We start from the raw sequence: 14,139 nt of genomic DNA, 5'->3' as shown, positions 1-14,139 counted from the left end.
CAGAGAAGTCCTACAGGTGATATTTTGATGAATTGTCTCTCACATACAAAGTGTCTCAGTGAGCACATGCTATACATAACAGTCCCTTCTAGGCCCCAAGTATATACTTTCACAGATGTGTTATACACATGTTGCAGAAACGTATCACTTATATGGGGATTTTTACAGAAACGTGTCACTTTATATGGGGATTTTTACAGAAACGTGTCACTTTATATGGGGATTTTTACAGAAACGTGTCACTTTATATGGGGATTTTTACAGAAACGTATCACTTTATATGGGGATTTTTACAGAAACGTATCACTTTATATGGGGATTTTTACAGAAACGTGTCACTTTATATGGGGATTTTTACAGAAACGTGTCACTTTATATGGGGATTTTTACAGAAACGTGTCACTTAATATGGGGATTTTTACAGAAACGTGTCACTTAATATGGGGATTTTTACAGAAACGTATCACTTTATATGGGGATTTTTACAGAAACGTGTCACTTAATATGGGGATTTTTACAGAAACGTATCACTTTATATGGGGATTTTTACAGAAACGTGTCACTTTATATGGGGATTTTTACAGAAACGTGTCACTTTATATGGGGATTTTTACAGAAACGTGTCACTTTATATGGGGATTTTTACAGAAACGTATCACTTTATATGGGGATTTTTACAGAAACGTATCACTTTATATGGGGATTTTTACAGAAACGTATCACTTAATATGGGGATTTTTACAGAAACGTATCACTTTATATGGGGATTTTTACAGAAACGTGTCACTTTATATGGGGATTTTTACAGAAACGTGTCACTTTATATGGGGATTTTTACAGAAACGTATCACTTTATATGGGGATTTTTACAGAAACGTATCACTTTATTTGTGGATTTTTACAGAAACGTGTCACTTTATTTGGGGATTTTTACAGAAACGTATCACTTTATTTGGGGATTTTTACAGAAACGTGTCACTTTATTTGGGGATTTTTACAGAAACGTGTCACTTTATATGGGGATTTTTACAGAAACGTGTCACTTTATTTGGGGATTTTTACAGAAACGTATCACTTTATTTGGGGATTTTTACAGAAACGTGTCACTTTATTTGGGGATTTTTACAGAAACGTGTCACTTTATATGGGGATTTTTACAGAAACGTGTCACTTTATTTGGGGATTTTTACAGAAACGTGTCACTTTATATGGGGATTTTTACAGAAACGTGTCACTTTATTTGGGGATTTTTACAGAAACGTGTCACTTTATATGGGGATTTTCACACCTGCAGCGACCCGTCACTGACCCATCATATTTTTTGTAATTGTTGTTTTTTTGCACTGCATTGTTGGGGAAATGGCTCGTAAGTAAACCTACAACTGTTGCATTCAGCGCATGTGACAAATACAATTTGATTTGACCTATGCAGGTTCAAAATTCTGGGAGAGTTTTTCTGGAAGAGTCCGAGGTTTACAATTAAAGAATATCAACATAACACAACATGCAAGAACAAAAAAACAAAGCAAAGCTTGTGTTTCAGTAAGTCAGCAGACGGACAGAGTGTGAATGCAAGGAGCATGACGACCAAGAGAGACTGTTTCGTCAGGGCACGAAGAGAGGAGGATGAGAAGGAGGAAATCAGGAGGAGAAGAAAAGCAGGAAGAGGCTTTGAGCAAAGCGCTTACGCGACACCAAGCGAGTAGACTCACTGGACAGATCCCATCCGTGGTTTACTGAGTAACACTGATAGTTCTAATAATAGTCCTACTGTCCGGCAAGATGCTTCATATTTAAAACAAGCTGCAGTAATCTCTACACAGCACATCCTTTCACTTCCCCTCCCCCGTCACACACACACACACACACACAGGGGTATGCAGACGCACGCACACACGGTTGCTTGGGCAATGTATGACCAGACACTTGTAAGCTCCCTTTTCTGAATATTCACCAATAACCTGCAGACGCAAACTTGTCACTGGATCCTCTTCCGCCCTGCTGTTCCCTCTTTGTTGACCATGGGGCGATAGTAAGGATCCAAGGCTCATAATGGACACAGAATCAGTCTGAAAGACCGGGAGCCATAAAAGCAAAAAAGTTGGATGTCCACACAATAGTCAATTGGTGGTCCTCATTGGTCAGCCCCAAGTTCCATTGATTTGAAACGGAGTCAAAATATGCCTTTGCTGTAGCTCCCATGATGCCTCTTTCTGGCTAGGGCCAAAGGTCAGTGGTGGTGCATCAGGAAGTCTGATTGGTCAGTGGTGGTGCATCATGACGTTGTCGTCGTCCGCCATAGTAACCATAGCCACCGTTCTGACAGTGGAGATCTTCTTCACAGCCTTCTGGAGGAGCAGCTTGAAGTCCTTGATCTCCTGGACAGACCTGGAACACACAAAATACAACAAAGAAAGAGAGAGAGATTTAGCCCAGAGTGTGTCCTTCTAACAGTGGCTTACACTAGGGGTCAGTCAGTTCCAGGCCTCGATGTCCAGCCGCAGTACTGCTGGTCAGACCTGGGACACCAAGCGACTAGACTCACTGGTGACATTTAAGAATACATCAAAGAACTATCAGGGAGAAGCAGTACTGTGAACCCAGTTAAGGGTTCATACATTTCATCAAACACCAACTCTGTTCAATATCACATAAACACTATAATGGTATTGGCGTCAAATGATAAATATGCAACTATGACACAAAAAGTTTTCAGGAACAAAACTTAAGGGACAAACATAGACAACATACAACATAAAAGATAAATACAGTACAAATAACAACATAAAAGACCGCGTAACATACAGTACAAACAACAACATATCTGGGATTCCACACTGTAGGCAGCAGTCTATCTAGGCAGCTCACTTAACATAGTAACTATATAGTAGCTACTGGTCCCAGCTCACTTAACATAGTAACTATATAGTAGCTACCTGTCCCAGACAACATAGTAACTATATAGTAGCTACTTGTCCCAGCTCACTTAACATAGTAACTATATAGTAGTTACCTGTCCCAGACAACATATTAACTATATGGTAGGTACGTGTCCCAGCTCACATAACATATTAACTATATAGTAGCTACTGGTCCCAGCTCACTTAACATAGAAACTATATAGTAGTTACCTGTCCCAGACAACATATTAACTATATGGTAGGTACGTGTCCCAGCTCACATAACATATTAACTATATAGTAGCTACCTGTCCCAGACAACATAGTAACTATATAGTAGCTACTTGTCCCAGCTCACGTAACATAGTAACTATATAGTAGCTACCTGTCCCAGCTCACATAACATAGTAACTATATAGTAGCTACTTGTCCCAGCTCACATAACATAGTAACTATATAGTAGCTACTTGTCCCAGACAACATAGTAACTATATAGTGGCTACTTGTCCCAGCTCACATAACATAGTAACTATATAGTAGCTACCTGTCCCAGACAACATATTAACTATATAGTAGCTACTTGTCCCAGCTCACATAACATATTAACTATATAGTAGCTACTTGTCCCAGACAACATAGTAACTATATAGTATCTACTTGTCCCAGACAACATAGTAACTATATAGTAGCTACTTGTCCCAGCTCACATAACATATTAACTATATAGTAGCTACTTGTCCCAGCTCACATAACATAGTAACTATATAGTAGCTACTTGTCCCAGCTCACTTAACATAGTAACTATATAGTAGCTACCTGTCCCAGACAACATAGTAACTATATAGTAGCTACTTGTCCCAGCTCACTTAACATAGTAACTATATAGTAGCTACCTGTCCCAGACAACATAGTAACTATATAGTAGCTACTTGTCCCAGCTCACATAACATAGTAACTATATAGTAGCTACGTGTCCCAGCTCACGTAACATAGTAACTATATAGTAGCTACTTGTCCCAGCTCACATAACATAGTAACTATATAGTAGCTACTTGTCCCAGCTCACATAACATAGTAACTATATGGTAGCTACCTGTCCCAGACAACATATTAACTATATGGTAGGTACGTGTCCCAGCTCACATATTAACTATATGGTAGGTACGTGTCCCAGCTCACATATTAACTATATGGTAGGTACCTGTCCCAGCATACTTAACATAAACTATATAGTAGCTACGTGTCCCAGCTCACATCACATATTAACTATATAGTAGCTACCTGTCCCAGCATACTTAACATTAACTATATAGTAGCTACCTGTCCCAGCTCACACAACATAGTAACTATATGGTAGGTACCTGTCCCAGCATACTTAACATTAACTATATAGTAGCTACCTGTCCCAGCTCACACAACATAGTAACTATATGGTAGGTACATGTCCCAGCTCACATATTAACTATATCGTAGGTACTTGTCCCAGCTCACATAGTAACTATGTGGTAGGTACGTGTCCCATCTCACATAGTAACTATGTGGTAGGTACGTGTCCCAGCTCACATATTAACTATGTGGTAGGTACGTGTCCCAGATGTATCAAGATCTCTGCCCTCCCAGGGGTAGTTATGATAGGATCAGGATTATTTGCTCTATTATAGTGCTCTCATACCAGTATATTAGCTAAAATTATATTGAAATACTCAGAATCAAATCTTCACATATCACTGTTTACAAGTGAAACTTAGGCCGGGATTGAATCAAAGTGAATTGTCGAAAACGCACCTTTGATTGAATCCCGGCCTTAAACTTGTAAAGTAGAAGAACTGATTTGATCAGTGACCAACAAATGAATATGAACGGTGTTGGGTGGTAAACCAAACCAGGTTGGAGGAGTTTTGTTTATTGAACCTTTATCTAACCAGGCAAGTCAGGTAAGAACAAATTGTTATGTACAATGACTGCCTGGAAAGTCCCAAACTACAGCAAGTAAAAACGTCACCAAACAAGTAATGTTATACATTTTCCATGCATAACATTACCTTATGTAATTCAGTTATTCTTCTTTGTAAGCTGTTGCAGTTTCTCAGCTTTTTTCTTCTTGTACCTCGCTATCTCCTCCATCTGCAGGCCATGAGCCATTTGCCTGTGGAAAACGAATCGGACACAGAGGCAGGATCAACAAGAAAAGGCACAGATAGTGGAGGAGAGAGAGCGGAGGGAAGGGAGGAAGGCGTTCCTTACCCTTTCTTGAATTCAGGGGGGACGGGGAGAGGTTTCTCAAAGTTGTCCTTCCCTATGAGCCAGTAGGTCTCCTCTGTTCCTCCTTTTCCCTGTGGAGAGGAGAGAGTATAGGAGGAAAGGATACGGAGAGGAGAGAGTGAGAGACAGAGAGTTCAGTAGGGAGTTCTAGAGAGTTATTGGTAGTTCTAGAGAGTTCTTGATATTCTATGGAGTTCTTGGTAGTTCTAGAGAGTTATTGGTAGTTCTAGGGAGTTATTGGTAGTTCTAGGGAGTTATTGGTAGTTCTAGGGAGTTATTGGTAGTTCTAGGGAGTTCTTGGTAGTTCTAGAGAGTTATTGGTAGTTCTAGAGAGTTTTTGGTAGTTCTAGAGAGTTCTTTGTAGTTCTAGAGAGTTCTTGGTAGTTCTAGAGAGTTCTTGGTAGTTCTAGGGAGATCTGAGCTTATTGTATGCAACATGATGGTGGTCCCAGGTGTAGTCAGTCTTTTGTCTCTTACCTTCAGGTCAGTTTTGCCTCTCAGTTGCACCTTGTATCCTGCCTTGAGTTCCAGCAGGATTTTAACTGTGCTGTTATGGACATGGATTCTGTAGGCTGCAAATATAGGCGGCAGGACACTCACAAAGTCAAGTTCACATAGACACTCTCTAGAGAAGCTTCATGGCTCTTTCCTGCACCCAGGACAAGCCCTAAACTTCTTTAGAATGAACATAAGCTAGAACAGTGCATATACAGAGCCTTCAGAAAGTATTCAGACCCCTTGACTTTTTCAACATTTTGTTACGTTACAGCCTTATTCTAAAATGGTTGAAATATATATTTTTCTCAGCAATCTACTACACAATAACGCATAATGACGAAGCGAAAACATGTTTTTAGAAACTTTAGCAAATTCATAAAAAAAATCTAACAGAAATACCTTATTTACATAAGTATTCAGACCCTTTGCTATGAGACTCGAAATTGAGCTTAGGTGCATCCTGTTTCCATTGATCATCCTTGAGATGTTTCTACAACTTGGAGTCCACCTGTGGTCAATTTAATTGATTGGACATGACTTGGAAAGGCACACACCTGTCTATATAAGGTTACACAGTCAACAGTGCATGTCAGAGCTAAAACCAAGCCATGAGGTCACAGGAATTGTCCGTAGAGCTCTGAGAGAGGATTGTGTCGAGGCACAGATCTGGGGAAGAGTACAAAAAAAATTCTGCAGCATTGAAGGTCCCCAAGAATACAGTGGACTCCATCATTCTTAAATGGAAGAGGTTTGGAACCACCAAGACTCTACTGAGAGCTGGCCGCCCAGCCAAACTGAGCAATCGGGGGAGAAGGGCCTTGGTCAGGGAGGTAACCAAGAACCCGATGGTCAAATCTGACAGAGCTCGAGAGTTCCTCTGTGGAGGTGGGAGAACCTTCCTGAAGGACAACCATCACTGCAGCACTCCACCAATCAGGCCTTTATGGTAGAGTGGCCAGACGGAAGCCACTCCTCAGTAAAAGGCACATAACAGCCCGCTTGGAGTTTGCCTATAGGCACCTAAAGACTCTCAGACCATGAGAAACAAGATTCTTTGGTCTGATGAAACCAAGATTGAACTCTTTGGCCTGAAAGCCAAGCATCACGTCTGGAGATAACCTGGCACCATCCCTACGGTGAATGATGGTGGTGGCAGCATCATGCTGTGGGGATGTTTTTCAGCGGCAGGTACTGGGGGACTAGTCAGGATTGAGGTAAAGATAAATGGAGCAAAGGACAGAGATCCTTGATGAAAACCTGCTCCAGAGCGCTCTGGACCTCAGACTGGGGCGAAGGTTCACCTTCCAACAGGACAGCGACCCTAAGCACACAGCTAGGACAATGCAAGAGTGGCTTTGGGACAAGTCTCTGAATGTCCTTGAGTGGCTCAGCCAGAGCCCGGACTTGAAACCGATCTAACATCTCTGGAGAGACCTGAAAATAGCTGTGCAGCAACGCTCCACATCCAACCTGACAGGACTTGAGAGGATCTGCATAGAAGAATGGGAGAAACTCCCCAAATACAGGTGTGCCAAGCTTGTAGCGTCATACCCAAGAAGGCTCGAGGCTGTAATCACTGCCAAAGGTGCTTCAACAAAGTACTGAGCAAAGGATCTGAATACTTATGTAAATGTGATATTTAATTTTTTTTAAATATATTTTTTATTTCTAAAAACCTATTTTTGGTTCGTCATTATGGGGTATTGTATGTAGATTGATGAGGGAACTAGTAAAACAAAATCAGTTTTAGAATAAGGCTGTAACAACAACATTTGGGAAAAGTGAAGGGGGTCACACTACTTTCCTAAGGCATTGTATACTGCATCAGTGTATTATAACTTACGCATCCCAGTGGACTCCATACGAGAGGCTGTGGTGACAGTGTCTCCGAACAGACAGTATCTAGGCATGGTCAGTCCCACCACCCCCGCCACACACGGACCTACACACACGCACGCACGCACACACACACACACACACACACACACACACACACACACACACACACACACACACACACACACACACACACACACACACACACACACACACACACACACACACACACACACACACTATAGATAGGCACTGTGTGATTTTTGTGCCTGTGCGTTCATCTGTAAGTGTGTGTAGCCCCTGTATCTCTCACCTGAGTGTAATCCTATGCGTATCCGTACAGGTACGTCAGGCATGTGTCTCATCTTGAAGGTGCCCACAGCACTGAGGATGTCTAGCGCCATGTTGGATATCTCTGCCGCGTGACGATCTCCGTTGGCAACCGGTAACCCTGACGCCACCATGTAGGCATCGCCTATCGTCTCCACCTACGGGTAGAGAGGAGGACGGGTGGGAAACATTTTGATTGGTCAATTAACTTCAGGTGATATATGAAGTATATATATACAGTACCAGTCAAAAGTTTGGACACACCTACTCATTCAAGGGTTTTTCTTTGTTTTTACTATTTTCTACATTGTACAATAACAGTGAATACATCAAAACTATGAAATAACACATATGGAATCATGTAGTAACCATTTTTTTTTTTTAACTAGTCAAAGTATATTTTATATTTGAGATTCTTCAAAGTAGCCACCCTTTGCTTGATGACAGCTTTGCACACTTGGCATTATCTCAACCAGTGCATTTCAATTAACAGGTGTGCCTTGATAAAAGTTAATTTGTGGAATTTATTTCCTTCTTAATGCATGTCAGTTATGTTGTGACAAGGTAGGGGTGATATACAGACGATAGCCCTAAGTCCATATTATGGCAAGAACAGCTCAAATAAGCAAAGAGAAACGACAGTCCATCCTTACTTTGAGACATGAAGGTGAGTCAATACGGAACATTTCAAGAACTTTGAAAGTTTCTTCAAGTGCAGTCGCAAAAACCATCAAGCGCTATGATGAAACTGGCTCTTATGAGGACCGCCACAGGAAAGGAAGACCCAGAGTGACCTCTGCTGCAGAGAATAAGCATTAGAATTAACAGCCTCAGAAATTGCAGCCCAAATAGATGATTCCCCGAGTTCAAGTAACAGACACATCTCAACATCAACTGTTCAGAGGAGACTGTGTGAATCAGGCCTTCATGGTCGATTTGCTGCAAAGAAACCACTACTAAAGGACACCAATAATAAGAAGAGACTTGTTTGGGCCAAGAAACATGAGCAATGGGCATTAGACCGGTGGAAATTGTCCTTTGGTCTGATGAGTCAAAATGTTCCATTTTTTGTTCCAACCACCTTGTCTTTGTGAGACGCAAAGTAGGTGAAAGGATGATCTCTGCATGTGTGGTTCCCAGCGTGAAGCACGGAGGAGGAGGTGTGATGGTGTGCTTTGCTGGTGACACTGTCAGTGATTTATTTAGAGTTCAATGCACACTTAACCAGCATGGCTATCACAGCATTCTGCAGCGATATGACACCTCCAGGCTGTGTAAGGGCTATTTGACCAAGAAGTAGAGTGATGTGCTGCATCAGTTGACCTGGCCTCCACAGTCACCCGAACTCAACCCAATTAAGATGGTTTGGGATGAGTTGGACCGCAGAGTGAAGGAATAGCAGCCAACAAGTGCTCAGCATATGTGGGAACTCTTTCAAGAATGTTGGAAAAGCATTCCAGGTGAAGCTGGTTGAGAGAATGGGTGGCTGCTTTGAAGAATCTATAATCAACTTTTTTTTTTTTACACTTTTTTGGTTACTACATGATTCCATGTGTGTTATTTTATAGTTTTGATGTCTTCACTTTTATTCTACAATGTAGAAAATAGTAAAAATAAAGAAACACGACTTGAATGAGTAGCTGTATCCAAACTTTTCACTGGTACTGTATATATAAAGGGAAATGTACTGGGCAGACCAAAGCCAAATAGGGCACTGTTAAGTTTCCCTACAGGAAGTTGTAGTAGTTGTAGGGCACTGCTGAGTGTCATTGTGTGATTAAAGTGTGGTTCACATACACACACACGCTCTCTCTCTCTCTCTCTCTCTCTCTCTCTCTCTCTCTCTCTCTCTCTCTCTACCTTATAGACATCGTGGTTGCCAATGATTGCGTCAAACAGCGTGTAGAGGTCGTTCAGAAGGTCAACCACTTCGATGGGCTCGCTATTGGCTGAGATGGTGGTGAAGCCAACGATGTCACTGAAGTACAGCGTCACGTTGTCAAAGTACTCCGGTTCCACCGTACCACCCACCTTCAGGGCATTCGCAACCGTCCTAGGAAAGAGATGGAGTGTGTGTGTGTGTGTGTGGGTTTGTGTGTGTATGTGTGAGTGTGTGTGTGTGTGTGTGTGTGTGTGTGTGTGTGTGTGTGTGTGTGTGTGTGTGTGTGTGTGTGTGTGTGTGTGTGTGTGTGTACATACGGTGGCAGCATCTGAGTGAGTAGTTTCTCAGTCTTCTGTTTCTCTATCTCCAGCTCCTCGGTCCTCTCTCTGATCAGCTCCTCCAGGTTAGAGGAGTACTGCTCCAGCATCCTCAACATGGAGTCTATGATGTTGGTCTTCCTGCCCTTGTTGATGTTCTTAAACTGGAGACAGAGACAGAGAGGGAGGGGGAGGGGGAGGGGGGGAGAGAGAGTTTGAGTTTCTGAAACACACACACAGATTTGAAGGCATTGTATAACCCACCCCCACCCTCTGTACCAGGTCAAAGATCTGGTCGAAGCATGGCCGTCTGTCTGGCTCTTCGTTCCAACACTGTTTCATCAGCTGGATACACTCCATAGGGGCGTAGTCAGGGGAGACCACCGGACGACACAGAGGAGGGGGCTTACGGATTTTCTGGATCAACTCTGGAGGACAGGGGTCAGAGGAGTATTCAGGTAAATTCATCTTCCCTCAATTCCTCCTTAAAACTCATTGGAGCAGAAGGTTTGAGGGCAGGGACCTTAGATCTTCTCCTCCAATATGGTTGCGATGGAGGCAATGAGATCAAATTCAAGGAATCACAGAGAGACGTTTAGATGGAGCCAGTCATATTCAATTCAAATCCCAACTTTATTGTCTCACAATGGCAGAAACATCTAATGGAGAGGGACAGGTCTTACTGACAGATGGACTATCCAAATAAAATGTTACCAAGAAGTCTCTTACTTGCAGCAGACTGCTCCATCATGCATAACGGTGGGCCCCTCATGACCACTTCTGTTACCTGTAGTACAGGCGTACTCTGGGTAATGTAGTCTCTTACCTGCAGCAGACTGCTCCAGCATGTAGAAAGGCGGGCCTCTCATGACCACTTCCTGCATGATGATGGCGAAGCTGTACACGTCTCCATGGAGACTGCCGTAGAGACCGGGGGAGGGGCCACGCAGAATCTCAGGGGCAGTCCACAACAGGTCTAGGAGGGAGGGATACACACACAATAAGAGAACCAAACAAACACATACTGTACATAAACACACTACTGTTATATGCACTTTTTTTATCAGACAGAACCCTGTCCAGACGGAACCTGTCCAGATGGAACCCTGTCCAGATGGAACTCTGTCCAGACGGAACCCTGTCCAGACAGACCCCTCTCCAGACGGAATCCTGTCCAGGCGGAACCCTGTCCAGACGGAACTCTGTCCAGACGGAACCCTGTCCAGACGGAACCCTCTCTAGACGGAACCCTCTCTAGACGGAACCCTGTCCAGACGGAACTCTGTCCAGACTCAAGGCAAAACTCTCTCCACTCCTCTCCAGACCTACTCACCCTCTGCAGGAGGTTCTGTGTAGGGGAACTTTGCTGCCTCTAGAACCTCGTTGTATCCGTAGTCAGAGATCTTCAGGACGAAGCGTCCATCCACCACACAGTTCCTGCTCTTCAGACGACCGTGATACAAGTTCCTGTGGTGCAGGTACTTCATACCCTGGGGGAGAACACAGAACATAGAACTCAGAGACAGAACAACGGAGATAAGCATGGAAGCCAGACATAATCTTCCACCTTACCTCATTCACTTTAGAACCCTTCTTCTACTCCCTCCCTCCCTCCCTCCCTCCCTCCCTCCCTCCCTCCCTCCCTCCGGCTGAGGCACTTTCAAATCGTCTGCCCTTTCTCTATCCCCTCTTCCTCCTTCCTTTCCAAGTCATGCCTCCATCACTCCCTTCCTCTCCTCACCTTAATAAGGTCTAATAGTAGAGATGACTTGAACATCCTCTCCTCTCCTCTCCTCTCCTCTCCTCTCCTCTCCTCTCCTCTCCTCTCCTCTCCTCCCTCCTTCCACCCTACCTTAATAAGGTCCAACAGTAGTGATGACTTGAACATCCAATCCAGTTTGACATCCTCATTGAGCAATAGGTCTTCCATGCTTCCCCTGGTGCAGAACTCGGTTACGATGGCAAACACTCCACAGTCGTGGAAGAAACCCAGGAAAAGGTTAATGTTCTCATGACGCATGTCCTTCATCTGTGTGGGGGGGGGGGGGGGGGGGGGGGGGGGGGGGGGTTAGAGGTTAGGGGGTCAGTGCAGATTGAAGTAGGAATATGATTTGGTATCGTATTTGCAACAGGGTGGAGAACTTCTGAAAATACCACAACAGCAAGATGCCATCAACATTAAAGGAAACTATACCCAAGGATATAAATCATCATGAATAAATATATATTTCTAAAGGAAACCCACCAATTCAAACACGTCACTGGTTTTGGGGTTGATATTCCTGAACGTTCCATGAGGTAGTCTCTTCAGCCACGCCCAGTCTCCCTGGAGAAAAATAACAACAACATTTTATTTATCTATGGTATCAAATATTAAAATAGCATTTTACAAGTATGTGTCAGTTTGTTTGTAGTTGGCTCCAAATCTATTTTACTGAACCAATATTAAGATATTGGGCCACAATAGTCAAGAATTTCCACCCTCAGATGTTCATCACAAACATGTATTCAATCAACGCAGTTTGTCATAACAAATGACTCAAACATTCTACTCTGTCTCACCTCATAGAGGACGACGTTGGAGTTCTCGTAGGTAGCAGGTGATTGCTCAGAGAAGGGGGACGTGAGGCTGTGCTGTGAATGGCTCGTCAGAGAGACTCCACTGATCTTTCTGTTACTGTCTATACTAAGCTTCTGAAAGTGTTTGAGAGGAGACATCTTGGTTTAAGTTTCACAACAACATTTATTTATTTATTTGAACTTTATTTAACGAGGCAAGTCAGTAATGAACATGGACCCCTGTTCCGGTCTGTCACTTTGTACATTCAATAATTGTTTTTTTTTATGAAAAAATATAAACATTTTGCAAATAGAAAAGACTCAAATGAAAAAGCAACAAAAAAAGTTTCTTAAAAGTTAAAGAGGTAAATTGTCTATTTGAATATTTAACTCCTGCATTAGTCTATAACTGTTGACCTTGTTGCTAAGCGACGGGTTGATAAAAGTGACGTCGTCAAGGGTGAGCAGGATCTTGTTGGGACCCCGGAACAACCGGATGTGGTTGATGCGTCGCCTAGACAACAAGAGACAGAGACATAAACAAAGAGAGATGATGGATGGTTGACCTCATTAAGACCATAACCAATAGGATAACCAACATTCACTCTAGGGGTGGCCCTTAAAAGGGTCAATGCTAACAATTCAGGGACAGTTCAGCCAACTCAACTGGTCAGACAACTAAGATGTTAAGAGTTAAGATGGTACCTATCTTTCCCCTTAGTTTGGAATTGTGGCCAGTACGTATAGTGGAACATGTATGAGAAGGACTGTATAGGCAAGATCATGTTGTAGAGCTTTACTTGATGCAGTAGGTTAGAATAAACAAGACGAAACCCGTCTGGACGAATCCCAGGAAGATCCTAACAGCAGAGAACGGATCCACACCTGGGGAAAACATTTCAGCAATTTTTCACAAGTTTTTGGTGTTATTTTCACAAGTATTTTCAAAACTCTTTAAGTACAAAACTCTAAACTGATAACACTTGTAACACCCCCTATCTTCTGTTCAGAACCTTTGATTGTGCATTCATTGGAGTTTTACACATCTTTCACCCCTGAGTCGCAAAATCTACTTTTTCCGTGAAATACCATGAGAACATTTAGTTTAGTCATCAATACATCAGATGACTAAATGCTCACCATTTAGTAAAACACACGAGATACACGTTTTAAAAACTGTTATTTTTGAAGTGCTGAACACACAAATATTAGATGTTAAATGTAATTTCCAATACAGAATTTTAATATAACTTGACATGCACAATTTTAGTTTCATTATCCTTATACAGTACTACAGTGCATACAGTATTACAGTACATACAGTACACACAGTACTACAGTACATACAGTACTACAGTACATACAGTACTGTGGTCATATAATCAGATATAGTGGTATTGTAAACCAGTCGGCTGGTAAAAACGTACCACGGTGTTGTATGCCATTTCTGCCCCATGGACAAATGTACAATATCACCTTTTCTACGTGACTTTTCAACTGATACAGTATCACCTGTCTCTCTGCTTGAAATTCATCAGCTTAATGTATACGGTAT

General features: G+C 42.5%; 1 protein-coding gene across 4 annotated transcripts in view; it reads right to left on the bottom strand.

Moving 5' to 3' along the window:
• Window positions 1-1,221: 1,221 nt before the first annotated feature.
• The window catches only part of LOC139415890 (guanylyl cyclase 2), a 29,560-nt gene continuing 16,642 nt past the window's right edge, over window positions 1,222-14,139 (bottom strand). For 3 of the 4 annotated variants that reach the window (XM_071164036.1, XM_071164037.1, XM_071164038.1), the window contains 15 exons: window positions 13,385-13,469; window positions 13,002-13,098; window positions 12,588-12,719; window positions 12,271-12,351; window positions 11,878-12,054; window positions 11,359-11,515; window positions 10,852-11,001; window positions 10,305-10,453; window positions 10,026-10,189; window positions 9,687-9,879; window positions 7,810-7,984; window positions 7,504-7,602; window positions 5,640-5,734; window positions 5,145-5,233; window positions 1,222-2,388 (listed from right to left, as the gene is read on the bottom strand). In XM_071164036.1, coding sequence (XP_071020137.1) covers window positions 2,262-2,388; window positions 5,145-5,233; window positions 5,640-5,734; window positions 7,504-7,602; window positions 7,810-7,984; window positions 9,687-9,879; window positions 10,026-10,189; window positions 10,305-10,453; window positions 10,852-11,001; window positions 11,359-11,515; window positions 11,878-12,054; window positions 12,271-12,351; window positions 12,588-12,719; window positions 13,002-13,098; window positions 13,385-13,469 — 1,970 coding nt within the window. In that variant the 3' untranslated portion in view covers window positions 1,222-2,261. Of the gene's footprint in view, window positions 2,389-4,942; window positions 5,047-5,144; window positions 5,234-5,639; window positions 5,735-7,503; window positions 7,603-7,809; window positions 7,985-9,686; window positions 9,880-10,025; window positions 10,190-10,304; window positions 10,454-10,851; window positions 11,002-11,358; window positions 11,516-11,877; window positions 12,055-12,270; window positions 12,352-12,587; window positions 12,720-13,001; window positions 13,099-13,384; window positions 13,470-14,139 lie in introns of all 4 variants that reach the window. The other variant, XM_071164039.1, reaches the window with a different exon arrangement.

The sequence above is a fragment of the Oncorhynchus clarkii genome, chromosome 9, assembly GCF_045791955.1.
Source record: "Oncorhynchus clarkii lewisi isolate Uvic-CL-2024 chromosome 9, UVic_Ocla_1.0, whole genome shotgun sequence".
NCBI classification, from domain to species: domain Eukaryota; kingdom Metazoa; phylum Chordata; class Actinopteri; order Salmoniformes; family Salmonidae; genus Oncorhynchus; species Oncorhynchus clarkii.
This window is presented reverse-complemented; position numbering and strand designations above follow the sequence as displayed.